Source organism: Pan troglodytes, chromosome 6 (genome assembly GCF_028858775.2).
Source record: "Pan troglodytes isolate AG18354 chromosome 6, NHGRI_mPanTro3-v2.0_pri, whole genome shotgun sequence".
Classification (NCBI taxonomy): Eukaryota; Metazoa; Chordata; class Mammalia; order Primates; family Hominidae; genus Pan; species Pan troglodytes.
The window spans coordinates 104,497,322-104,524,253 of record NC_072404.2 but is presented as its reverse complement, the minus strand read 5'-3'; the positions used below and the strand labels follow the sequence as shown (position 1 = coordinate 104,524,253).

General features: G+C 37.3%; 1 protein-coding gene across 16 annotated transcripts in view; it reads right to left on the bottom strand.

Moving 5' to 3' along the window:
• Positions 1 to 26,932, bottom strand: part of PPP1R9A (protein phosphatase 1 regulatory subunit 9A) — a 387,118-nt gene that overhangs the window by 153,825 nt on the left and 206,361 nt on the right. For all 16 annotated transcript variants that reach the window (XM_063815444.1, XM_063815448.1, XM_063815449.1 and 13 more), the window contains exon 4: positions 20,572 to 20,692. In XM_063815444.1, the coding sequence (XP_063671514.1) occupies positions 20,572 to 20,692 (121 nt within the window). The remainder of the gene's footprint in view (positions 1 to 20,571; positions 20,693 to 26,932) is intronic.

Below are 26,932 nucleotides of genomic sequence, written 5' to 3'. Positions count from 1 at the left end.
AAATATTGGGTGGTAAAAATTCTAAAATGAATTGTGATGGTTATATAACTCTTGAATATTCACAAAACCACTGAATTGTACACTTTAAATGAGTAAACTATATGGTATGTGAATTATATATCAATAAAGGTGTAAAAAAATAAATCTTAGAGAACAATTTTATCTGAAACACCATCAGCTTCATCATTCCAATAAAATATATTTCTAATCACTTGGCCTAGTTTTCAAGTTTCTTCAGCATGGGGTCTTCACCTAATTCTGGTATTTTCATCCTAGATTATCATTTTTGACATTTAAATTTTTTTATTATCTGTCCCTTATCTGACTTCACCTCACCCTTATTTCACCATGCATAAGACTGAAATACTTTACCCATAGAAAATAGGAATGTTGGTTAAGTTCAAGAATATTTTATTGTTTATTGTGGTGGTTTCATTAAAACTAATTAAGGCTGGGAGTGGTGGCTCAAGCCTGTAATCCCAGCACTTTGGGAGGGCAGGGCAGGCGGATTGCTTAAGCCCAGGAGTTCGAGACCAGACTGGGCAACATGGCGAAGCCCCACTTCTTTAAAATAAATAAATAAATAAATTAGCCAGGTGTGGCAGTGTGCACCAGTGGTCCCAGTTACTCTGGAGGCTGAGGTGGGAGGATTGCTTGAGCTTTGGAGGCAGAGGATTTCAGTGAGCCAAGACTGTGCCACTGCACTCCAGCCTGGGTGACAGAGTGAAACTCTGTCTCAAAAAAATAAAACTAAAAACTAAAACTACTCTCATCTCCTGGCCAGTTGTGGTGGGTCATGCCGGTAATCCCAGCACTTTAGGAGCCTCAGATAGGTAGACCACTTGGGACCAGGAATTCAAGACCAGCCTGGCCAACATGGCAAAACCCCGTCTATACTAAAAATACAAAAAAATTAGCTGGGCACAATGGCATGCCTGTAGTCCCAGCTACTTGGGAGGCTGAGGCAAAAGAATCACTTGAACCCAGGAGGCAAAGGCTGCAATGAGCTAAGATTATGCCACTACAGTCCAGTCTGGGCAACAGAACAGGACTCTGTCAAAAAAATAAAATGAAATAAGCAATTATAATTGATTGAAAATTAATTAATGGATTAAATATTATAGTGGATTAAAAATTCTAGAATACTGTATATATGCCTTCTCCCACTTGATCCATGTGGTTAGAGGGACAGAGGCTCTGTTCTCTCATACAGTAGGTCCATAATCACTTTTTCCCTTTGTTAGTCATTCTTCCCAGAAATTTAGAAAAGCATGGCCTTCTCTAGTTCTCTCTAGCTTACGCTCCACTCCCCTACAGTGGAAAAATGAATGGAGCTACAACCACCTACTTCTACTTTCATTTCTTCTTTTCTTTCTAGCAAGTAGCAAGAGCTGGGTTCACTTTGAGCTACTCAGCCATTCTCTTATTTTCTTCCAGTATAGCCTCTTTCTACTTTTCCTCTAGCTCTAAGTAGTAATGCCTTTGGTAGCAATGTGGTAGTAATATTAAAGATTTGCTTTAAAGGAAAACAAAAAACAAAAAGTCTTCTAGCTAATTCCAGACTCATCTAGTTTAAATACTCTGCCAGATTAAGCTTACTCATGATGAGGTTGGGAGTCAAAGCTTCAGGGGTTTTTTTTTTCTTTTTTTTAAATGTTTTGCTTTATGTAATGTACATGAAACAATGAACTACAGCTCCCACATGAGGGAATATAAAGAAAGCTGAAATTCAGTCTTCGTTCTAGCTGCCAGGCCATACATCAATAAGACTGCATCTTTCCAGAAAAGGCATGTTTTTCCAAATTTGCAAAAAAGTACTCTACGAATTAGCAGCGTCCCTACCTTACTGGATAAGATAGTCTAGGGCACTGGTTCCCAAACTGCCTCACTGCAACAGAATAACATGAAGCAATTTTGAAAATCACAGATTCGTGAAGTTGCACCTTCTGCAAAAGTCTCATTCAGAAGACATGAGGCAAAAGCACAAAATAGAAATTTGAGTTGTGATATGGTTTGGCTTTGTGTCCCCACTCTAATCTCATCTTAAATTGTAATCTCATAATCCTCACATGTTGTGGGAGGGACCCGATAGGAGGTAATTGAATCATGGGGCTGGTTTTCCTCCATACTGTTCTCGTGATAGTGAGGAAGTTCTCATGAGATCAGGTGGTTTTATAAGTATGGGGCTTCCCCCTTCGCTCTGCACTCATTCTCTCTCCTGCTGCCCTGTGAGGAGGTGCCTTTTGCCATGACTATAAGTTTTCTGAGGCCTCCCCAGCCATGCTGAACTGTGAGTCAATTAAAGCGCTTTCATTTATCAATTACCCAGCCTTGGGTATTTCTTCATAGCAGTGTGAGAATGGACTAATGTAAGTTGTTTCCTGATTTTGTCTATTATGAATAAAGTTGTCATTCACATGCAAGACTTTATGTAGACATATGTTTTCATTTCTATTGGAAAATATCTTGGAGTGGAATTGCTGGATCAAAAAGTTAAGTGTATATTTAACTTTAAAAAAAACTTCCAAACTGTTTTCCTAAGTGGCAGTGAAATTCTGCATTCCCACTAGCCATAAGGGAGCGTTTCACTTCTCTGTATCCATGTCAGCACTTTATATTGTTAGTATTCTTATCTTTAGCTATTCTACTAGGTGTGCAGCAATATCTCATTAAAGTTTAATTTGCATTGCTATTACATTGAATATATTGTCACATACTATTGGCCAGTCATAAGTTTTCCACTTTGAAGTGGCTGTTGAATCTTCTGTCCATATTTTAAAAATTCAGTGGTTATTCTTCTTGTCGTTATTAGTGTTCTTCATATTCTGGATACAAGTTCTTATATATATTTGAAAATATTTTCTCCTTGTCTATGTCTTTGCTTTTCAGTTCTTAACTGTGTTTCTCAAAGAACGAAAATTTGGATATAATGAAGTTCAATTTCTCAGTTTTTTCCTTCATGGTTCGTACTTTGTGTCCTGTCTCAGAAATCTTTGTTTAATATGATTTTATAAAGATTTTCACCTCTGTATTCTTTTAGAGCTTTTATAATATTAGACCTATGTCCAGATCTACAATTAATTTTGAATTAACTTTGTATATGGTGTGAAACAGGGTTTGTGGTCCAATTTTTTATTTCTCCATATGGGTATCTAATTGTTCTAGCACTTTGCTGAAAAGGCTATACTTTTTCCAATGGAATTATCACGGTACTTTTATTGAAAGTCAGCTGGCCGGGCGCGGTGGCTCATGCCTGTAATCCCAGCACTTTGGGAGACCAAGGCGGGCAGATCACGAGGTCAGGAGATCAAGACCATCCTGGCTAATACGGTGAAACCCCATCTCTACTAAAAATACAAAAAATTAGCGGGGTGTGATGGCGGGCACCTTTAGTCCCAGCTACTTGGGAAGCTGAGGCAGGAGAATGGTGTGAACCTGGGAGGCGGGGTTCGCAGTGAGCCGAGATCGCGCCACTGCACTCCAGCCTGGGTGACAAAGCAAGACTCCGTCTCAAAAAAAAAAAAAAAAAAAAAAAAAAAAGAAAGTCAACTGACTATATGTTTTCATCTATTCCTGACTTTTTTTCTATTACATTGATCTATATTTCTATACCAATGGCATACTGTCCTGATTATTGAAGCTTTATAGCAAGTCTTGAAAAACCAAATAAGGTCAGTCCTCTAACTTTGTTCTTCTTTTTCAGAATTGTTATCTTGGTCCTTTGCATTTCCATATGCATTTTAGAACAATCTTGTCAATTTCTCCAAAAACAACAAGAACAACAAAAAACCTGCTAGAGTTTGATTGGGATTTCTTTGACTCTACAGATCAATATGGGGAAATTTTACATCTGAAAGACAGTGAGCCTTCTGTTCTATAAACATCATGTATGTTTCCATTTATTTACCTGCCAAATATCCTACTGCCATCAACCCTTAATTTCATTTCAACAGGACTTGATTTTTTTCCAGCAACATCCTCACATTAACTAAAAGCTTTAAGGCAAGCCACACTCTGAAAAGACTTGCATCTTTTTTTTTTTTTTTTTTTTTTTTTGAGTTCATGTCCTTTGTAGGGACATGGATGAAGCTGGAAACCATCATTCTCAGCAAACTATCGCAAGGACAAAAAACCAAACACCCCATGTTCTTACTCATAGGTGGGAACTGAACAATGAGAACACTTGGACACAGGAAGGGGAATATCACACACCAGAGTCTCTTGTGGGGTTGGGGGAGCGGGGAGGGATAGCATTAGGAGATATACCTAATGTAAATGATGAGTTAATGGGTGCAGCACACCAACATGGCACATGTATACATATGTAACAAACCTGCACGTTGTGCACATGTACCCTAGAACTTAAAGTATTATAAAAAGATACATTAAAAAAAAGACTTGCATCTTTTATGAAACTTTGCCCATAAGTCCTTTCTCTACCCTTTCAAAAGCCTTTTCTTGAAGGTCCAGCTCAAATAACTTCTCTTTGAAGTTACCTGCTTATCCAAGCTTATGATCTTTTCCAACCTTTGAACCTCTTCTATATCACTGAATACCTCAAACTTACATTACATATTACCAGATATTGTGTGGTATTTCTTGATGTATAAGGTCTCTTTAAGCAGACAGATTGCAAACTTCTTGGGTCTTATAGCTAAACCCAGAACAATAAATATGTTTTCCTAATCTTATTAAGTCATTTTAGGAAAAGAAAGAATTCCTTTTATTTGTGGTTTTATTTTCTGGATGGAACAAAAGTTAGGATGTCAAATATTAGGAAAGTATTTCTGATACATACTTGTTAATGAGACTTAAAAGAAGCAAATATCCTGCTGAGTTCTCCATCATTATGTATATGCCATTCTCTTTCCCACAATCACATATTCTCCTAGCCAATCATCATTTAAAATGTTATTTTCTCAGACTATCTAGAAAACATCTTTCCTGACTAAATGTTACATGACCTTAATACCATTTTTAACTTTATATCTTTGTGCATGTTTATATACGACTTGCATCATTTTATTTATTTATGATTTTAATTTTGAAATATGTTGCCCAGGCTGGTCTCAAACTCCTGGGATCAAGTAATCCTCCCACCTTGGCCTCCCTGGTAGCTGAGACTATAGGTGCATGTCACTGTGCCCAACCATATAATTTAATATTTAGTTGTATTGCTTTATAAAAGTTATTATGTTGTGTAAAGATGTGTTAGGAGCAGAGACTTTGTGTTATAAGTTGATTCTAGACTACCTTAAAGCATGAAATTATGCCTTTTATTTCTTTTTAACTTATGCATAAAATAAAATAGAATGCTATGGAATTAACAAGTACTCAATATATTCTTTGATAGCAATAATCATCAATGTTTCTGAGTGACAAATGACTACAAATGGCAATCCTGCCAAGCAACTTTCATGGCACTACAAGTTGGTGGACTTAGGGACGTATACGGAAGATAAAGGCAAGAAGAAATTCTTTATCTTTCAAATATTTAATTTAAAATATACTTTGTATTTTGAAAGCCAAATTAAAGTTGAGCCACGGCATTTGAAGGATGAACAGACGTGGCTTTCCAGCAAAAAAAAAAAAAAAAAAAAAAGTAAAGCTGAAAGCTTAATCTCTCAAACAGAAAGATAATCACTGTCACATACTTTCATGAAGTGAAAGGATTAATAATGCAACTTTAATAAGGCAAGAGCACTTGAGAAGGCAAATATTTTTTTAAAGGGCAAAAAATTAAGAGTGAGTAAGAGGAATACTAAATAATAGATTATAAAAAAACTTTGAAAACAAGGTTTTTTTAAAAAAATCAAATATGTACAGAGCTAGTATTTACTGGGAAGAAAAAAATAAAAGCAAAATACAGGTTTGTACAATATCAATAGATAGAATGATCAGAAGTGAAAGAAAACTAAAGTGATAATTGCCTTAATGGGCAAAAATAAAGAAAGAACAAACTAGATCAAAAAATGTCTGAAAATAAGCATCCTGTCAATTCTGATAAAATGCAATGAAATAAGTACAACTGAAGGGACTAAGTAATCTAATCAGAAGAAAGATAGCAAAAATGCTGGAAAAATATAAATAGGGAAAATAATATGCTTGCTTCATTGGTTTGGTTGAATAATCCAGTTAGTAATTTAGCAAAAGTAATTTGATCCTGACTATAGCAAAAGGACAGAGAGTTACTGGGATACAAATTTAAATAAGACATGATCTCTGTTTAAGGATACCATACACATACACAAATACACACGTACACATACATGTAAATATGTGTATATGCATATACAGGATATGTGTTGCAGGCATTAGAGACACAGGAGTGTGATAAGCTATAAAAAACACTATAAGTGTGCTAAGAAAGGTATGAATAAAATAGGTTGATGTTAAGAGGAGGGGCTGCTGACTCTTTAAAGTGAAGATAAAACAAAATGAGAGCAACAAGAAGACTGAGAATAGATGGATTCAGAAGTCACAGTGTTTTTCCAAATAACGAAAGTCATCAGCCCTAACATATAATACTGTTTTTTAAAAAAAGTAAATGGCAATACGACCCTCACAAAGACTAGAGATTATTGAAAATTGCCTTTAGGAAAAGTAATAGAACAAACATTAAAAACTAAAGTTATAAGGAAATTTGCCAAGAAAAAAAATTGGTTCCTGAAACTGGAATCATTCCACTCACAAATGTGTTTGAATACTTATCAAGAGTCTAACATAGGCCGGGCATGGTGGCTCATGCCTGTAACCCCAACACTTTGGGGGGCCAAGGTGGGTACCTCACCTGAGGTCGGGAGTTTGAGACCAGCTTGACCAACATGAAGAAACCCCGTCTCTACTAAAAATACAAAACTAGCTGGGCGTAGTGGTACATGCCGTAATCCCAGCTACTCAGGAGGCTGAGACAGGAGAATCACTTGAACCTGGGAGGCAGAGGTTGTGGTGAGCCGAGATCACGCCATTGCACTCTAGACTGGGCAACAAGAGTGAATACATGTGCAGAACGTGCAGGTTTGTTATACAGGTATACATGTGTCATGGTGGTTTGCTGCACCCATCAACCTTCATCTAGGTTTTAAGCCCAGCATGCATTAGGTATTTATCCTAATGTTCTCCCTCCCCTTGACCCCCACCCACCAACAGGCCCCAGTGTGTGATGTTCGCCTCCCTGTGTCCATGTATTCTCATTGTTCAACTCCCACTTATAAGTGAGAACATGTGGTGTTTGGTTTTCTGTTCCCGTATTCATTTGCTGAGAACAATGGCTTCCAGCTTCATCCATGTCCCTGCAAAGGACATGAACTCATTCTTTTTTTATGGCTGCATAGTATTCCAAGGTGCCTATGTGCCACATTTTCTTTATCCAGTCTATCATTGATGGGCATTTGGGTTGGTTCCAAGTCTTTGCTATTGTAAATAGTGCTGCAATAAACATATATGCTTTTAAAGCATTTAAAATTTAATGCACCTAGGGCCGAGTGTTGTGGCTCACACCTTAACCCCAGAACTTTGGGAGGCTGAGGCAGGAGGATGGCTGCCTGGTTCAAGACCAGCCTGGGAAACATGGTGAAAACCTGTCTCTACTAAAAATATAAAAATCAGCCAGGCATGGTGGTGTGCGCATGTGGTCCCAACTACTTGGGAGCAGGAGAATTGCTTGAACCCGGGAGGTGCAGGTTGCAGTGAGCCAAGATCATGCCACTGCACTCCAGCCTGGGTGACAGGGCAAGACTCTGTCTCCAAATAAATAAATAAATAATGAAATCAAATAAAATGTAATGCACCTGGACATGGTCTTCTGGTCCTAAGAATTCATTTCAAAGAATGATGCACAATAATTTTTATGTAAAAATGCTTACCTCACAAATATCTTGAAACAACATACTCGTAAAACAATATATAAATGATGTGCATATATATATATATAATACGACTGCACAATATATCCTTAAAGTCTATTATAAAAACTAATGACATGATATAAAGTAATATATTATTTAAGTATAAGCACTAGAGTCAGATATCCTAGGTATACAGGCAGGCTCTGCTACTTATTTGCTATGAATGACAGCATAAGGAGGCAGACAAATTCCTAGGCAGACAGGGACAGGTCCCTGGTGAAACCCGACCTACAAGCCAAAGACAGTTTAAAGACTGAAAACTGAGCTACCAGTCCATAGAGCCCGTGACTGGAATGAGAACTTCCTTGATGCCTTTTAACCAATTGAATGGTGCTTTTTCCAGGCATGCCCATGGACCAATCAGCATGCACTCTCCTATTATTAGCCCATAGAAATCCTGGACTCAGCCTTACAGAGGGCTACCTGCTCTTGGGTCCCTTCTCTGCTGAGAGATCTCCTTCTGTCGCTCAATATAATTCTTCTCTGCCCTACTCAGTCTCTGGTGTCTGAGTATCTAATTCTTCTTGGTCATGGCACAAGAACCCAGAATTTGCCACTCTGCAGGCAGCGGGAGCAAACGATCTGTAACACGAAGAAGGTATAACATTTCTTGGGGATCTCAGACCTTAGGACTCTCTGGGTGAGAGCTGTAACAGCACTTGGGGCTCAACAGTTGCTGGCACCTCTGAGTTTTTGGGTGTCACCACATTCCCCTTGTCTAGATGCCAGCACCCAAGACCGAAGCAGGTTGCTGCACACCCAGCCCAGCCATAGACTAAGTGTGGATCCTGTGGCGGGTGCAGCATCCAGACTGGGGTGCAAGCCAAGTGCAGCCTGCAGTGGGTGGGTGAGCAGCATGAACCCAGTGAGCCTGAGCAAAGAGGCATCGGCCGCAGAGATTTCCAGCTGGCGAAGCGGCACCGAAGGGGTCATGTAACACCGGAATCCTCCCTCCTGCTCACCAAACTATGGGGGAAAAAGAGCTGCTAGGTGTGTTTCTCACCCACCACTGAACTACAAAAGCCATGACAGTTGGTTCAACATATACAAATCAATAAATATGATTCACCACATAAACATAATTAAAAACAAAAACCATACAATCTTCTCAGACAGGGAAAAATTTTAGATAAAATCTAATATTGCTTCATGATGAAAACCTCAAGAAACTAGGCACTAAAGAAACATACCTCAAAATAATAAAACCAATCTATGATAAACCCACAGTCAACATTAGGCCAAATGGGCAGAAATCTGGCAGCATTCCCCCTAAAAACTGGAACAAGATAAGGGTGCCCACTCTCATTACTCCTATTCAACATAGTACTGGGAGTTCTAGCCAGAGCAATCAGGTAAGAGAAAGAAATAAGACATCCAAATAAGAAAAGAAGAAGTCAAACTATCTTCATGGACAATATAATTCTATACCTAGAAAGCCCTAAAGACTCCACCAAAAAGCTTCTGAAACTGATAAACAACTTCAGGAAAGTTTTAAGAGACAAAATCAATGCACAAAAATCAGTAGCATTTCTATACATCAATACAATTCATGTTGAAAGCTAAAGCAAGAACAAAATTCCATTTACAATAACACACACACAAAATGAAATACCTAGGAATACATCTAACCAAGAAAGTGAAAGATATCTATAAGAAGAACAATAAAACACTACTAAAAGAAATTATAGATGACAACAACAAATGGAAAAACATTCCATGCTCATGGATTGGAAGAATCAATATCAGCAAAATGGCCATACTGACCAAAGCAATCTGCAAATTCAACACTATTCCTATCAAACTACCAATGTCATTTTTCATAGAACTAGGAAAAATATATAAAATTAAAAATTCAGATAGATTCCAGCACCTACCTCCTGAAAGACAAAAAAAAAAAAAAAGTTAAAATTCATATAGAACCTAAAAAGAGCTGAAATAGCCAAAGCAATCCTAAGCAAAAAGAACAAAGCAGGAGGCATCACGTTGCCCAACCTCAAACTATACTCTAATGCTACAGTAACCAAAACAGCACACTACTGGTACAAACACAGACATATAAACCAATGGAACAGAATAGAGAACCCAGAAATAATGCCCCATACCATTCTGTTTTCATGCTGCTGATTAAGACATATCAAAGATTGGGTAATTTATAAAGGAAAAAGGTTTATTGGACTTACAGTTCCACATGGCTGGGGAGGCCTCACAATCATGGCGGAAGGTGAAAGGCACATCTCACATGGCACCAGAGAAGAGAACAGCTTCTGCAGGGAAACTCCCCTTTTTAAAACCACCATTATCTCGTGAGACTCATTCACTGTCACGACAACAGCACAGGAAAGACCCATTCCCATAATTCAATCACTTCCTAGCAGGTTCCTCCCACGACGTGGGAATTGTGGGAGTTACAATTCAAGAGGAGATTTGGGTGAGGACACAGCCAAACCATATCATTCTGCCCCTGCCCCTGCCAAATCACATGTCCTGACATTTCAAAACCAATTACACCTTTCAAACAGTCCCCCATAGTCTTAACTTATTTCAGCATTAACTCAAAAGTCCACAGTTCAACATCTCATCCGAGACAAGGCAAGTCCCTTCTGCCTATGAGCCTGTAAAATCAAAAGCAAGTTAGATAGTTGATACAATGGGGGTACAGGCATTGGTTAAATACTGCTGTTCCAAATGGAAGAAACTGGCCAAAACAAAGAGGCTACAGTCCCCATGCAAGTCTCAAATCCAGCAGGGCAGTCAAATCTTAAAGTTCCAAAATGATCTCCTTTGACTCCATGTCTCACATCCAGGTCACATGATATAAGAGGTGGGTTCCTGTGGTTTTGGGAAGCTCCACCCCTGTGGCTCTGTAGGGTACAGCCTCCCTCCCAGTTGCTTTCATGGGCTGGTGTTAAGTGTCTGTGGCTTTTCCAGGCATAGAGTGCAAGCTGTCAGTGGATGTACCCATCTGAGGTCTAGAGGACAGTGGCCCTCTTCTCATAGCTCCACTAGGCAGTGTCCCAGTAGGAATTCTGTGTGGGGGCTCTGACCCCACATTTCCCTTCCACACTGCTCTATCAGAGATTCTCCAGGAGAGCCCCACCCCTGCAGCGAACTTCTGCCTGGGCATCTGGGCATTTCCATACGTCCTCTGAAATCTAGGCAAAGGTTCTCAAACCCCAATTCTTGACTTTTGTGCACTTGCAGGCTCAACACCATATGGAAGCTGCCAAGGCTTGGGGCTTGCATCCTCTGAAGCCACAGCCCAAGCGCTAGCTACCTTGGCCCCTTTCAGCTAAGGCTGGAACAGCTGGGAAACAGGGCACTAAGTCCCTAGGGTGCAAGCAGCATGGGGACCCTAGGACCAGCCCATGAAACCACTTTTCCTTCTAGGCCTCTCAGCCTGTGATGGGAGGGGCTGCCCTGAAGACCTCTGATATGCCCTGGAGACATTTTCCCCATTGTCTTGGGGATTAACACTCAGCTACTTATTACTTGTGCAAATTTCTGCAGCTGATTTGAATTTCACTTCAGGAAATGGGATTTTCTTTTCTATCTCGTTGTCAGGCTGCAAGTTTTCCAAACTTTTATTCTGTTTCCCTTTTGAAACTGAATGCCTTTGACAGCACCTAAGTCACTTCTTGAAGCCTTTGCTGCTTAGAAATTTCTTATGCCAGATATCCTACATCATCTCTCTCAAGTTCAAAGTTCCACAGATCTCTAGGGTAGGGGCAAAATGACAACAGTCTCTTTGCTAAAACATAACAAGAATCACCTTTGCTCCAGTTCCCAACAAGTTCCTCTTCTCCATCTGAGGACACCTCCTCAGCCTGGACCTTATTGTTCATATCACTATCAGCATTTTGGTCAAAGCCATTCAACAAGTCTCTAGGAAGTTCCAAATTTTCCCACATTTTCCTGTCTTCTTCTGAGCCCTCCAAACTGTTCCAACCTCTGCCTGTTGTCCAGTTCCAAAGTCGCTTCCACATTTTCAGGTGTCTTTTCAGCAATACCCCACTTTTTCTGTGGGGTATTAGTCTGTTTTCAAACTGCTGATAAAGACATACCTGAGACTGGGTAATTTATACAGGAAAAAGGTTTATTGGACTTACAGTTCCATGTGGGTGGGGAGGCCTCACGTTCATGGCAGAAGGTGAATGACACATCTCACATGGCGGCAGACAAGAGAAGAGCTTGTGCAGAGAATCTCTCCTTTTTAAAATCATCAGATCTCATGAGGTTCATTCACTATCACAAGAATAATGTAGGAATGCCTCCACCCCCAAAATTCAATCACCTCCCACCAGGTTCCTCCCACAACATGTGGGAACTGTGGGACTTACAACTCAAGACGAGATTTGGGTGGGGACACAGCCAAATTCTATCACCTACAGACATCTAATCTTTGACAAAATTGACAAAAATAAGCAATGGAGAAAGGACTCCCTATGCAATAAATAGTGCTAGGATAGCTAACTAGTCATGCTCAGAAGAATGCAACTGGACCCCTAGCTTTCACTGTATATAAAAAATTAACTCCAGATGGATTAAAGATTTAAACATAAGACCTCAAACTATAAGAATCATAGACGAAAACCTAGGAAACACCATTCAGGACATTGGCCTTGGGAGAGAATTTATGACTAAGTCTTCAAAAGAAATTGCAACAAAAGGCCGGGCATGGTGGCTCATGCCTGTAAGCCCAGCACTTTGGGAGGCCGAGGCGGGTGGATCACCTGAGGTCAGGAGTTCGAGACCAGTCTGACCAACATGGTAGAAACCCTGTCTCTACTAAAAATACAAAAATTAGCCAGGCGTGGTGGCACGTGCCTGTAATTCCAGCTACTCAGAAGGCTGAGGCAGGAGAATCGCTTGAACCCAGGAGGCAGAGGTTGCAGTAAGCCAAGATCGCACCATTGCACTCTAGCCTGGGCAACAAAAGCGAAACTCCATCTCAAAACAAACAAACAAACGAACAAAAAACAAAACAGAAAAGAAAAGAAAAATTGATGAGTGGGACTTAATTAAACTAAAGAGATTCTGCACAGCAAAATAAATTATCAACAGAGTAAACAGACAAGCTACAGAATGGGAGAAAATATTTGCAAACTATGCATCTGACAAAAGTCGAATACCCAGAATCTACAAAGAACTTAAACAACTGAACAAGTGAAAAACAAATAACCCAATTTAAAAATGGGCAAAAGACATAAACAGCACTTCTCAATAGAGGGCATACAAGCAGCCAACAAACATATTAAAAAATGCTCCATATCACTAATCACCAGGGAAATGCAAATCAAAACCTCAATGAGATATTATTTCACACCAATCAGTATGGCTATAATTAAAAAGTCAAAACAACAGATGCTGGTGAGGCTGTGGAGAAAAGGGAATGCTTACACGCTGTTGGTGGGCATACAAATTAGTTCAGTCACTGTGGCAGGCAGTTTAAAGATTTCTCAAAGAACACAGAAGTACCATTCAATCCAGCAATCCCATTACTGGGTAGATATCCAAAAGAAAACAAATCATTTTACCAGAAAGACACATGCACTTACATGTTCACTGCAAATCTATTAATGACAGCAAAGACACAGAACCAACCTAGGTGTCCACCAACAGTGGACTAGACAGAGAAAAATGTGGCACATATGCACCATAGAATACTATACACCTATAAAAAAGAATGAAATCATGTCCTTCACAGCAACAAGGATGAAACTGGAGGCCATCATCCTAAGCAAACTAATGCAGTAACAGAAAACCAAATATTGCATATTCTCACTTATAAGTGGGAGCTAAATCCTGGGTAATCATGGACATAAAGATGGCAACAAGCGAAACTGGGAACTAATAGAGGGGAGAGCAAGAGAGGGAGGCAAGGGTTGAAAAATTAACTATTGGGTACTATGATCAGTACCTGGGTGATGAGATCATTCATACCCCACACCGTAGCATGAGACAATATACCCAGTTAACAAAAGTGCACATATACCTCCTGAATCTAAAATAAAAGTTTAAAAAAAAAAAAGAAAGAAAAAAAGAAGACAGAAGAGATACAAGATGCAAAGTATTCCATGCAACAGAAACAGTAACGATAGACTTTCGGCTGGATTTGCTCTTTGCATTCAGAGATCAGAGATCAATGTGAAAAAGAGGAATCCTATGACTAAAATACTGATTCTACATAGTTCTTCCTGTCTACCTTAATACTGAAAACATTAAGGGGGACAAAGAAAGCTTCATGCTATTTGATTATTATTTTCATCAAAAGGGTGTCCATTTAAATTTTTTTCTCATTTCAAAGTGATACATTCATTAGAGAAAAAATTTGAAAATCTGATAATTAAAAAAATGAGGAAATAAAAACCATCTTTAACGTTTTTAAAAAGAGTGAGAGAAGGAGGGAGGAAGAGAAGTGGAGTTCTATGGAGTTTGCTATATAACGGGCTTTTCAATTTACCTTTTTATGGAGGTAAACTGTGATGATTAAGGTGGAGATAAGTTCAAGAAACTAAAAATGAGGAGAAGAGGAAAGAGAGGTAAAGAGGGTTGGGTGAGAGATGAGGGGAATAATGGATGAAAAAGGCAGTGGTTCAGGTTTATTCCCACTATAGGTTGCTCCTACAACTCCCTAGAACATGAGCCAGCAGAGTATTAAATACAAAAATGGTTACTGTGACAGGAAAAATTTTCTGGTGTCTAACACCCACTTTGCTTGTATCTTTTATCTCGTGAGAAGACAACTTTTAGATGCAACCTCACAGAACAGTAACACTGATAATCTCTCTTAAATCTTAGCTGTAATGAAAAGCACAGAAAAGACAAGGGAAGACTCTCAGTGGTTAAAAACAAAAGAATACCTAGACAGAGTTCTGTATCAGACCATCCCAGACTACAAAGAATAACCAGTTCTATGGATTATCTAGACTTTCCAAAATTTTCCAGGATAGCAGAGGAAATAGCCTGTTTCCCCTGGAAATACTGTCGACTGGAATGGAATTTATGGGAACATACCTGGCTAGTTTGTAAAAACCATCTCATCCTGGCCAGTTCCTCAATAGTTTCCATGTGCTTACCATAAACAAAAGTGCACAACACTACTGCTCTTCAGTCTCACTGTGATATTGCTGAGATCCTGCAATTCTTAATCTGAAAACCAGAATCAATAGGGATAAGGGTAATGAAAATACATAAATTGGATTATTCTAGGGTTTGTTTAATGTTACTGGATAGTTACTTATTGACACAGTGTTTCTGGGAAGGGAAAACAAATAACCCTACCTCACAGGGCTTTTGTCAACAAAGCCACCAAAGAAGAATGACAGGGAGACCAGCTGGAGCAACATTAATGTACTTTGGTCAACAGAGATCTTCCTCAAAATGCTAGATACTGAAGTTTTAAATGTATGTGAAAATTGTGAAAATACATATCAAAGCAGTAATAGCCCAAATCTAAGGGGTGAATAGGCAAAATATTTTATTAGAAGACTAACATGAGAGTGTGTGCACAGAGAGGAAACCATCGAATAGGGGACCATGACAGATTCAATTAAAACAAGTTTCCATCCAGGGTTCTCTTAGGCTGGAGGGTACTTCAGGCAAAGATGGGTCCTAAGAGGGGGTGAATTTGCTGCAGGATAAGCAAAAGAATAGGACTCTCTAATCTATTGTATATGTTGGTATTACCCAAAAGATGTGAAAAAAAAACAATTAAAATCATTTGAAAACCAAACTTGAATGAGGATAAACTACACAGAACCTTAATTTCATATGTGGTATCTCTTCCAATAAAATTGAAAAGGACAGTGATTGAAAATGATGATGAGCAAAAGCTTGTGAAACAAAAACAGGACCCAAAAACAAAGTGTGTCCAAAACGGACTTTTAATTCGCCTCTAATTTAGCACAGCATTATTAACATCCTTTGTCAGTTACCATCCATGTGATTTACTCTACAATTCAGCATTTTGAATTGTTTTTATGAAACTAATTTTACTTTATGGAATCATGAATGAGGACTGGAAAATCATTAGTGTGTGAAAGTGTCCTCTGTGCAATCCCAAAAATTACATTTATGACAACAAAAACTAATAGTCAATATATTTAATATTATTTTACTAAAAATTTAGAAACAGGAAATAGAAATGGCTGTCATATCATTCAACTAAATTATAAGCTACTCTGTAAAAGGAAGGTAGCACAAAAACAAAACAGAGAAAAATGATAAGCCCAAGTAAAGGTTTCAAAAGTGACTAAAAGCCCCGCACTGTGGCACTCGCTTATACTCCCAGTTACTTGGGAGGCTGAGGTGGGGAGTTCACTTGAGCCCAAGAGTTTGAGGTCAGCCTGGGCAACATAGTGAGACCTCGCCCCTAAAAATAAAAAATAAAAATAAAAAGTGACTAAAGCACAAGGATTCACTCATTCAACAAATATTTATTGAGCACCCTGTAAGTTTAAGGCATCATAGGAGAAAGTACACACATGAAAAGCTTGACAAAAGAAAATTTTGAATGTAAGAGAGATAATATCAAAGAATAAGGAAGGGTCAAAACTTTTTAACTATACTGGATAAACTCAGGAGGATAAATACCCACGGCAAATTTTTTAAACTACTCAAAATGTGGTGAGAGTTTACAAGCTATTTAAACAGGAATACAAACGATCACAATGAAAAGGCTTCTTGTGGGGGCAGGAAGGAGGGAGGAGGGTGAGAAAAAAAAACTTTCTATGTATACATGTCTGCTCATTTAACATTCCTTGAAGGAGGTATGACTAAATCTGAGATTAAATTGAAATAAATTTTCTTAAATAGAAAGAGTTATTAAGAATCTAAAGCAAGCTAGAAAACAATAATACAGAATCTTATCCTTTCAAGGCTAAAAGGAACTACCTTAGAGAACATCTAACCCAGAACTTTAATTCTGTCAATAAAGGAGGTCTGACAAGTAATTTCCTCGGGGTGAAAATCTTATCATTTTTAGTTTTAATTCAGAAACTATACACAAGTGGTATATATTCTCTACAAAATTAGATATTCTATATCAGCCAAAATTTTAAAAAACCCATACACTAGAGCCATTCAACACTTTTGTATATATTAATTTTAGGTTTTTTAAGAAAGAGAATGACTGAGAGATAAGGACAAAAAGGAACAAAGAGAGAGAAAAGAAGAAATAGAATATATACCCTACACAAGAAGGGCATCATATTAATCACACTATTTTGTAAATCCTTAATGGAATATTTTTCTATATCAGTAAGTGTATATAACTTAAAATGTATTATTGACTAGAGGAACTGCACTTTTGTATGTTGATACCTTTTAAATAGTAAACATCAGTAAACAGTAAACGCTGTGCAAATGAACACACCAGTAGTGGTGGAAATAATAATTTAAAAGATATAAATCTGTTGTAAGTGTAATAATAATTTTATTTTGTCATTTTCTGACACCCACACACATATGCACATATACAACCACCCTCAATTTTCTTATTAATAGACAAGAAAATGTATTGATTATAAAAACTCTAAAGTTTCTCTGACCTCTAAAATTTTGATTCTGTACTTACGTTGTACACCTTTAATAGTTTTCCATGAGGCTTCTCCCATAATAACTATTTTTTTATTAAGTTTCAAGCTTACTCTTACTTGGTTCAAGAACAGTTTCATATATATGAATAGCACTATGGAAGGTTATTCACACAAACTTAGTTAATGCTTACCACAACCTGCGATGTAGATAACATGAAAATTAAGTAATTTGTTGAATATCCCCAGATGATAAGTAGAGGGAATGGAATGAAGGCTCCTAGTTACATTTTCTTAAAGATTCTATCCATTACATCACATCAAGTTTTTTTTTGTTTTTTGTTTTTGAGACTGAGTCTCATTCTGTCCCCTAGGCTGGAGCTCAATGGCACAATCTTGGCTCACTGCCACCTCTACCTCCCTCAAGCGATTCTCTTGCCTCAGTCTCCCAGGTAGCTGGGATTAGAGGCGCCCACTACCACGCCCAGCTAATTTTTGTATTTTTAGTAGAGATGGGGTTTCACCATGTTGGCCAGGCTGGTCTCGAACTCCGGACCTCAGGTGATCCACCTGCCTCAGCCTCCCAAAGTGCTGGGATTACAGGCATGAGCCACCTCGCCTGGCCCAAGTTACATGTCTTAATATATTCACTGAGGCATTTATTAAGCACCTATTATAACAACAACAGGATTAGTATACTAGGAAAATACTCATTTAAAAGGACTGAGGAAATAAATGTACACTGGGACTGGTAAAGCAGAGTTCTAATGTAGTTATAAATAATGAAACTATGTAGAAGAATAAATAATTAGTAAATAGGTTAATAGAAAGCAAACCTAATTTTAAAATGATTGAAGGAAAAATAAATATGTCTATGTTTAGAACAACAGGAACTGGTTAACTACTAAATGCAAAATTTTATTTTTCTTTCTTTTTTTTTCAGGACATCTGTTACATGGCTATTAATGCAAAATATTCTGACTTTTTCTTCTTTTAATCAAGTTGTACTTTGGTTTGGCTTTCTGGATGGTTCATAACAATTAAGCATGTTTGAATACTAACTGTAGCATTATTTCCCATGATCTTAAAATTTTCATCAAACTTAATAAGAAATGAGGTATATTTTACAAACAAGTTTTAGCTCTCTTGGAAGAAAGGTGGTACATTAATAACTGGAAATACTACTATCATTATATATAATTTATTAAAGGGGCAAAGAGGTTATTTCCTTAACTACTCTGAAAAGGAGGAAGACTGTTAATAAGTTAATTTAGGACACAAGATAGTCATATTCCACATTCTTTGTTTTAAATGTAGACAGCTGAATGTTCACTCAAAAGATTTATTTCAAACCTTCTCTATGCAAAGCATTATACTAAGTGCTATAGGAATACAAATAAGGCTACCACTAAGATGTTATCCCTAACCTCATGGAAAAGAAGATATAAGGTGTGGTTTTGTATTTACATAAATCAATTGAGCTCTCTTTGAGAACTATCTGTGGGTATCAGTATGCATTTTTAGGATTAAAACAGAAACAATGGGCCAGGCACGGTGGCTCACACCCGTAATCCTAGCACTCTGGGAGGCCAAGGCAGGTGGGTCACTTGAGGTCAGGAGTTCGAGGCCATCCTGACCAACATGGTGAAACCCCGTCTCTACTAAAAATACAAAAATTAGCTGGGCGTGGTGGTCCACGCCTATGGTCCCAGCTACTCAGAAGGCTGAGGCAGGAGAATCACTTGAACCTGGGAAGCAGAGGCTGCAGTGAGCAGAGATCATGCCACTGTACTCCAGCTTAGGCAACACAATGAGATGCCATCTCAAAAAAAAAAAAAAAAGATGCTGCTCTGGGTCTCCTCACAGATTCACAAATTCTTTCCAACATGCTTTATTATTTCTTGATAAGATGGTCAAATGATACATACTTAAACATAAAAAAATTTAAAGCTATTCATTAAATGTACATAAAACAACATAATAATTCTTTGAATTTAGCAGTCGTATATTTGGGTCTACTTTTATTATATTGCCAACTGCTATGGTTTGAATGTTATATGTTGAAAACAATCCTTAATGCAACAGTGTTGAGAGGTTAGACCTTTAAAAGGTGATTAGGTCATAGGGCACTGGCCTCACAAATAGATTAATGTCATTATCATGGAAGTGGATTTATTTCTTTGAGTGGGTTTGTTATAAAAGCAAGTTTTGCCCCTTCTTGCTCTCTCTCACTTGGCCTTTGCACCTTTTGCCATGGGATGACTCAGCTGGAGGGTCCTCATCAGATGTGGCCCCTTAATCTTGGACTTCCCAGCCTCCAGAACCATGAGCCATATAAATTTATGTTCATTATAAATTACCCAGTCTCAGGTATTCTGCCATAGCAGCACAAAACAAACTAAGACACCACCTTCTGCTTCTAGCCTCAACCTGATATATCAGAGCCAAGTATGAGGGTTAATCAAAATCTTCGCCTAAGATAGATAGATAGATAGATAGATAGATAGATAGACAGACAGACAAATAGCTTGAGATTATGAAAGCTAAGACAAAACAGTGATAATCTGGATGCTCTGCTGTGTACCAGAATTATCCAAGGTGCAGACTGCCAGACCCCTCTACTGGAGATTTTAATTCTACAGGTTTAGGTGCACCCAAGAACCTGTGTTTTTACATAAATATATTTGGAGAAACACTGACCTTCAGAATTACCATCAATACAGAATTAGAGTTCCTAACTTACCATCTACATGTGTCATTTTTTAAGATGCCAGAACTATTATCATTTCTTTCAATATTTCTGAAGTGAAACTATGTGCTGACCTCCATAGCACACATTTACAACTATATACACCCATGTTTCTGCCCACTTCCCACCAGATAGATGAATGGATAAAGACAGGTATAGACTGATAGATCTGCCCACTCATTTACCTAATATATATTAAAGAAAGCAGATATTTTGCCTGCATATCAGAAAATAATTCAAGTGTTTAAAGATTTTCACATCTGAGAAACCTGAAATTCTGTCCTAAAAAATCAACAAACAAAAGCAAAAAGCTACAACTGAAGGAAACTTCCAGGAAAGTTCTCTAAAGATTTTAAGTTATTAACAACAGTCCTTAATTTACCTGCCATCCCGTTGAGCAGCACCACCTTCTGTTACTGTCTTGACGAATATTCCCAGCTTTTCAAGTCCAGCATCTGCTCCAACACCCATTCCAATAATACTTATACCAAGACCATCCTCATCTATTAAAAAGAAAAAAAGGGGGGAGGTGAAACAACTTAAGTTTTACACTAGTCTGCAATTAGCTGGTGAGACCTACTTGCTGTTTCTAATTTTATTTTTCCTTATGGATAGGACAATAACATGCTTGCTTTAGCAGAATTCTTTTCTAAGCTACGCAGTAAGGGTATCTAATGAGATCCTCCAAAAGGCTCATGCATTTAGCATCATTTTACTACTACTGTTGGTAATTCACTGTGGTCTCAAGAAAAGGTAACAACTTTATTATTGAATAGTCACTCTGCCTTAAAACCTAGATTCTCTAAATAATGCAATGAATTATTTTAGGCGTAAGAGTACACATATTCAAACATATAATTTTAAATAAATCTGATCATAACATATCTGGAATTCCTCCTTCATTTATATGGTCTTTTCTTCTTTACTTGTTTATTCATGTTAATAAGATAGTACATGTGGCTGGGCATGGTGGCTCATGCTAGCAATCCCAGAACTTTGGGAGGCTGAGGCAGGTGGATGTCTTGAGGCCAGGAGTTCAAGACCAGCCTGGCAACATGGTGAAAGCCTGTCTCTACTAAAAATACAAAAAGTTAGCCGGGTGTGGGGGAAGGCACTTGTAGTCCCAACTACTCGGGAGGTTGAGGCAGGAGAATCGTTTGAACCCAGGAGGCGGAGGTTGCAGTGAGCCAAGATTGTGCCATTGCACTCCACCCTGGGTGACAAAGCGAGACTCCATCTCAAAAAAAAAAAAAAAAGATAGTATATTTGAGTACTTTCCTCTGTGCTTCTATACCCAAGAATATATACTCATCAACAACTATAATATATACATATACTTAGACATATATGAATGTATATATATGTATATATAGCTTGTTTTTCCTTCTTATTTTCTTACACAAATGAGATTACACCTACTTCTCTTTACTGCTTACTTTTTAAAAACCAATGAAGCGCCTGGGCACAGTGGCTCACGTCTGTAATCCCATCACTTTGGGAGGCTGAGGTGGGAGAATCCCTTGAGCCCAGGAGTTCAAGACAAGCCTGGGCAACAGGGTGAAACCCTGTCTCTACTACAAATAGAAAAATTAGCTGGGCATGGTGGGGCACACCTGTAGTCCCAGCTGTTTGGGGGCTGATGTGGGAGGATCACCTGAGTCTGGGAGGCAGATGTTGCAGTGAGCTGAGATCATGCCACAGTGCTCCACCATGGGCAACACTGCAAGACCCTGTCTAAAAAAAAGATAAGTCATGGATATCAATGTCCTCAATGTCCATAGCTCTAAATTATTTCTAATGACTGAATAATATTTCATGGTGAGATGGTATCATAATGTATCCAACCATTCTGTATTCACATTTTTATTTCCATTTTACTGGTCCTATGAACAATACTGTGTGACTTTTTTTTTAATTCACTTACAAATCACGTTTATCCATATTTCCATTTGTCCTTTCTGTGAATATATAAAAGATACACTATTTTGCGTGCCACATGTTTTAGTTAAAGTTCAAGGTTATTTTCTGATAGCCTCAAAGTCTTTGTAATCATGCTTTACTAGCAGCATAAAAATACTGACTAATCAACAGTGATGGATTATTAAAGAAATATTGGTCCACATACTCAACAGAATGACACTTTTAAAAGACTTTTCAGCAATAACCTTTACTTTCTTAAGCATTTTTTCTGTTTTTCTTTCTTCTTCTTTTTTTTTTTTTTTTTTTTTTGTTTGAGACAAGGTCTCACTCTGTTGATCAGGCTGGAGTGCAGTGGCGCCATCATGGCTCACTGCAGCCTCAACCTCCTGGGTTCTGGTGATCCTCCCACCTCAGCCTCCGAGGTGCTGGGACTATAGGCATGTGCCACCACATCTGGGTAATTTTTTGTGTTTTTTTTTTTTTTTTTTTTTGTACAGACAGGGTTTCACCATGTTGCCCAGGCTGGTCTCAACCTCCTAGGCTCAAGCAATCTCCTGCCTCAGCCTCCCAAAGTGCTGGTATTATGGATATGAGTCACCAGGCCTGGCCAGGATTCTTGTAATTAGTATTCTTTGGATGAAGGTTTATCTCATATGTTACTACTTATAACCAACTTATGCCTGAAGTATTTCCAAGTACACCTGACAATCTTATATCTTTATTCTACATATGTTTTAAAAGATGTCACTTGGCAAAAGTGTGATTTGTTTGCTCAGTTGTATGCTACAGGAATCTTTACAGTGTTTCCCCTGGATGAGCTGCCTGATGCAAACCCCAGCTGAAGGCACTTCCACATTGATTCTAAGCATAGGTATCTCTTTAGTGTGAAAACTTTAATGTTGACTAACATAAATAATCTCTGAAGACTTTCCTCATTCATTACATTTATTAAGTTTATATACATGTGATTTCTCCTATTTATTCAAATTGTTTCTCTGGTATAAAGACTGATTTCCTCAAGAGGATTTATCTTGTTAAAGATTTTCTACATTCATTATAGTTTTAAAATTTCGCTACAGAATGAGATTTTTTGTGTACATGAAGGTTAGATGTGTGCTGAAGGCTCTCCCACACTGGTTACATGCATAGGGTTTTCCTCTCTCCCACCATGAATTCTCTTGTGTGTATAAGGTTAGCGGATAGCTGAATTCTTATTGACATTTGTCACATTCATAGGGTTTCTCAAGAAAATGAATTTTTTTTCACACTGATGAAGGATGAATGATTGCTGAAAGCCTTCCCATAGTGTTTACATCCATGTAAGTTTTTCCCCTTAGTGTATTGCTCTTGTGTTGTTTAAGAGATGATCAATGTAGCCTCTTCCATGCAGAAAAATACCATAGAATTTCTCTCCTGTATGAAATCTCTGGTGTATATATGTATTAGTATTCTGGCTGAATTCTTGCTCACTTTCATTATACTCATAGGGTTTCTCTTCAGTATAACTTATCACATGTCAAGCCAATGTAGAGCTGTGAGTCAAACTTTCCCATACTCATTACCGTACAAAAGGCTCCTCTCAAATGTGAAATCTCCATACTGTCACACCATTAAATAATTTCTTCCTGCAACTATCTTGAGTGAAAATTACTTCTTGGTTTCTAAATCCATTTTCTCTGCCTAGACTCAGGTCTTGGTAGAATTCTCTTTCTTCCTTCCATTGCTCCTCTCATTGCTTTTAACTGGAAAATTACTCAGATTTGCAGAGCTGAAAATCCAGTTGCAGAAAAAGCAATATTAACTCAAGCCATCCTCAATTCTAATGCAAATTACTTACAAGGACAACATGATGACTGAAGGGCAATACAAGAAAGAGCACAATCAACGCACAGAGACCAGAAGACTGATGTTCTCCAGCATCTTATTTACGTACAGCTTTCTCTGAGTGAAGTCTGGAACCTCATCCTTAAAGGCCACTTATTATTCCTGTGGCTGACCCATCGAGAACCCAGCTGCACCCTGTCTTCCTCTCCATACATTCCCAGGGACAGGCAAGGCACTAAGGCAAAACAGCCATAAAATGACGGCAAAGACAGAGGGACTATGTTATTATGGAAGACACTATTGTCATACTATGGAGCCCAAAGCTTATTTTCTAACTTCTGGTTTCCCATTTTGGTTAAGACTCTCCTGCCACAAGCCTAGATGATATATGCAGTCATTTAAATTTTCTTTACAACATCTTTAATATGTTATTATTTAACCCATGTAGAGTTATTTATTTTTACCTACGCTGTAATGAAGGTATCCAACTTTAGATTCTTCTAGATAGATTCTCAGTTATGCCAGAACAATTTATAAAGCACACAATTACTTCTAAACTGAAATATCATGTGTGTCATATATTAAATTCTCACACATACTAACATCTTTTTCTGAATTTTCTATTTTGTTCCACTGATCAATTGCCATTTGAATACAATTTGTTCTGATTACAAAAGCTTTACATTATATTTAGATATTTGGAAAATTAAGTCATTCATATTCTTTTTCATACTTAAGTCTGTATTTCTCCAGACTTACATTTTACCAAAAAAATTTAATACTGTTTTTTGCAATTCTCCTCTCCCAGCCCAACTTTGTTGGCAGTTCTATTTGGAGCCTTCTTGTCCAAGAATATGGTTTGTCTTTCAATTTGCTTTCAAATAGAAATGACTTTCAAAAAGATGTTATTATTTTATCTAGATAAATTCCATGTTTTTCTTAGTAATAAATATTTTGTTGTTTTGGTGCTACTGTAAATAAAATATTTTTCCCATTTTCATTTCTAAATTCTTAATGTGATTACATAGAAAAAATTGATTTTTATACATATCTTGAATGTAACCTCTTCCTCCACAAATTATTTTACCAAATCTAATATTGAATCAATTTGGTTTTCTAGATAGATATGGATATGAATATATCAGCAAAAGATGATGCTTTTCATCTTTTATTTGCTGTCTGGTCATTTCATTTAAAGGGCATTACAAATTTGATTTCTGGTTTTAATTAAAATATCTTTAGTGTTTACTCAATTTAGAATTAGAATTCTCTATAGGTATTGTAAATTTATAGTTTGCATAAATTTAGGCAGCTTCCATCATGTGTTAATTTAGAGTCTTTCTTTAAAGTGGTAAATGTTACCAAATTGACATCTTTTCATACCAATTTGACATGAAATTTAAAAAATTTAAGGGCTTTTCCTTTAAATTGTATGTGGATAAATCTTTGAATAATGAACCACTCTATATCCCTGTATCTAAAACTCCATTTGATCCTAATGAGTCTTTCTTTTCTTTTTTTTTTTTTTTTTTTTGAGACAGAGTCTTGTTCTGTCGCCCAGGCTGGAGTGCAGTGGTGTGGTCTCGGCTCACTGCAACCTCCACCTCCCAGGTTCAAGCAATTCTCCTGCCTCAGCCTCCTGAGTAGCTGGGACTACAGGCACGTGCCACCACGCCGGGCTAATTTTTTTTATTTTTAGTAGAGATGAGGTTTCATGTGTTAGCCAGAATGGTCTCAGCCTCCTGATTTCGTGATCCGCCCATCTCAGCCTCCCAAAGTGCTGGGATTATAGACATGAGCCACCGCACCTGGCCTTTTTCTCTTCAACTATTTCTATATTTGATATTTTATTTCATTTAGCATTTTAAAATATATATTCACAATTGTAGTTGTACTACAGAAATCTTTTTTGTAGCATATTAGTTTTGGGTATAAACTTATATGGTATTTCAATGAAATGAAGAGTTTTCCTTTATTATCTATGATCTAAAATAGTTTAACACTGGCTTTATGCATTCTTTAAAGGTACAGTAGAATCATCTGGTTCTGATGACATTTTAATGTTTTATCTGTAGTTATCATTCTAGTTTCTTCTATAGCAATTAGTCTATGTTACTAAAGTTGATTCTGGTAATTCAAATTTTGTTAGGACATAAATTATTTCTGGGCATTCACCTCATTTGACAAAGAAATGCAGTGACTGACTGATCTTTTATAGAGTAACACTATATATTTTTCTTCCATTCCTAATTTGCATAAATTTACTTTCAATTTTCTCCACTCAGTATTATGATTGATATATTTTATAGATGTATTCAATGAAAAGGATTTGTATTACCTTATTTTACTAGATTTTCTTTTCTATGTTATTAATAGTGTTTTTACATATACTACTCTTCCTTGCTAGTTTGTTTGATTTATTTGGTTTACTTTTCCTGATTTCTAAGACAGGTCCGTTTTTTGCTTTTCAAGTTTTTTATTTTAAAGAAAGAAATCAAGGATATAGCTTTTCCTCTGAGTAAAGGTTTTGCTGTGTGCTACAGACTTTTTTTTTTTTTTTTTTTGAGACGGACTTTTTAAGTTTAATCCTTTCCACGATGGTTTGGGATATAAGTTATAATTTTCTCTTCAATCAAACATCTACCTAGGAATGTATTATGTAATTTACAAATTCTCATATTAAAGGAACCTTTAACATTTTTCCAAAGGATAAAACTTTTTCTTTTAAAATACAGCTTGAAATAGAGTTCATTATATTAACCCACTCCTTGATTTTTGTTTTCTGTCCATAAATCTGTCCAGTTCTGAAAGAAATATATTGAAATCTCCAATAATTGTATTTGATTGGGTTACCTTCTAGTTTAATTTTTAGTATGAAATATGGCAACATACAAATAAGTTTAAGAAAATATTTATCTACAAAACATTATGTTTAAAGAATAAAAATAAAACAAATATCCATGTACAAAGACACAGAATATTACTGACATCACAAAAGC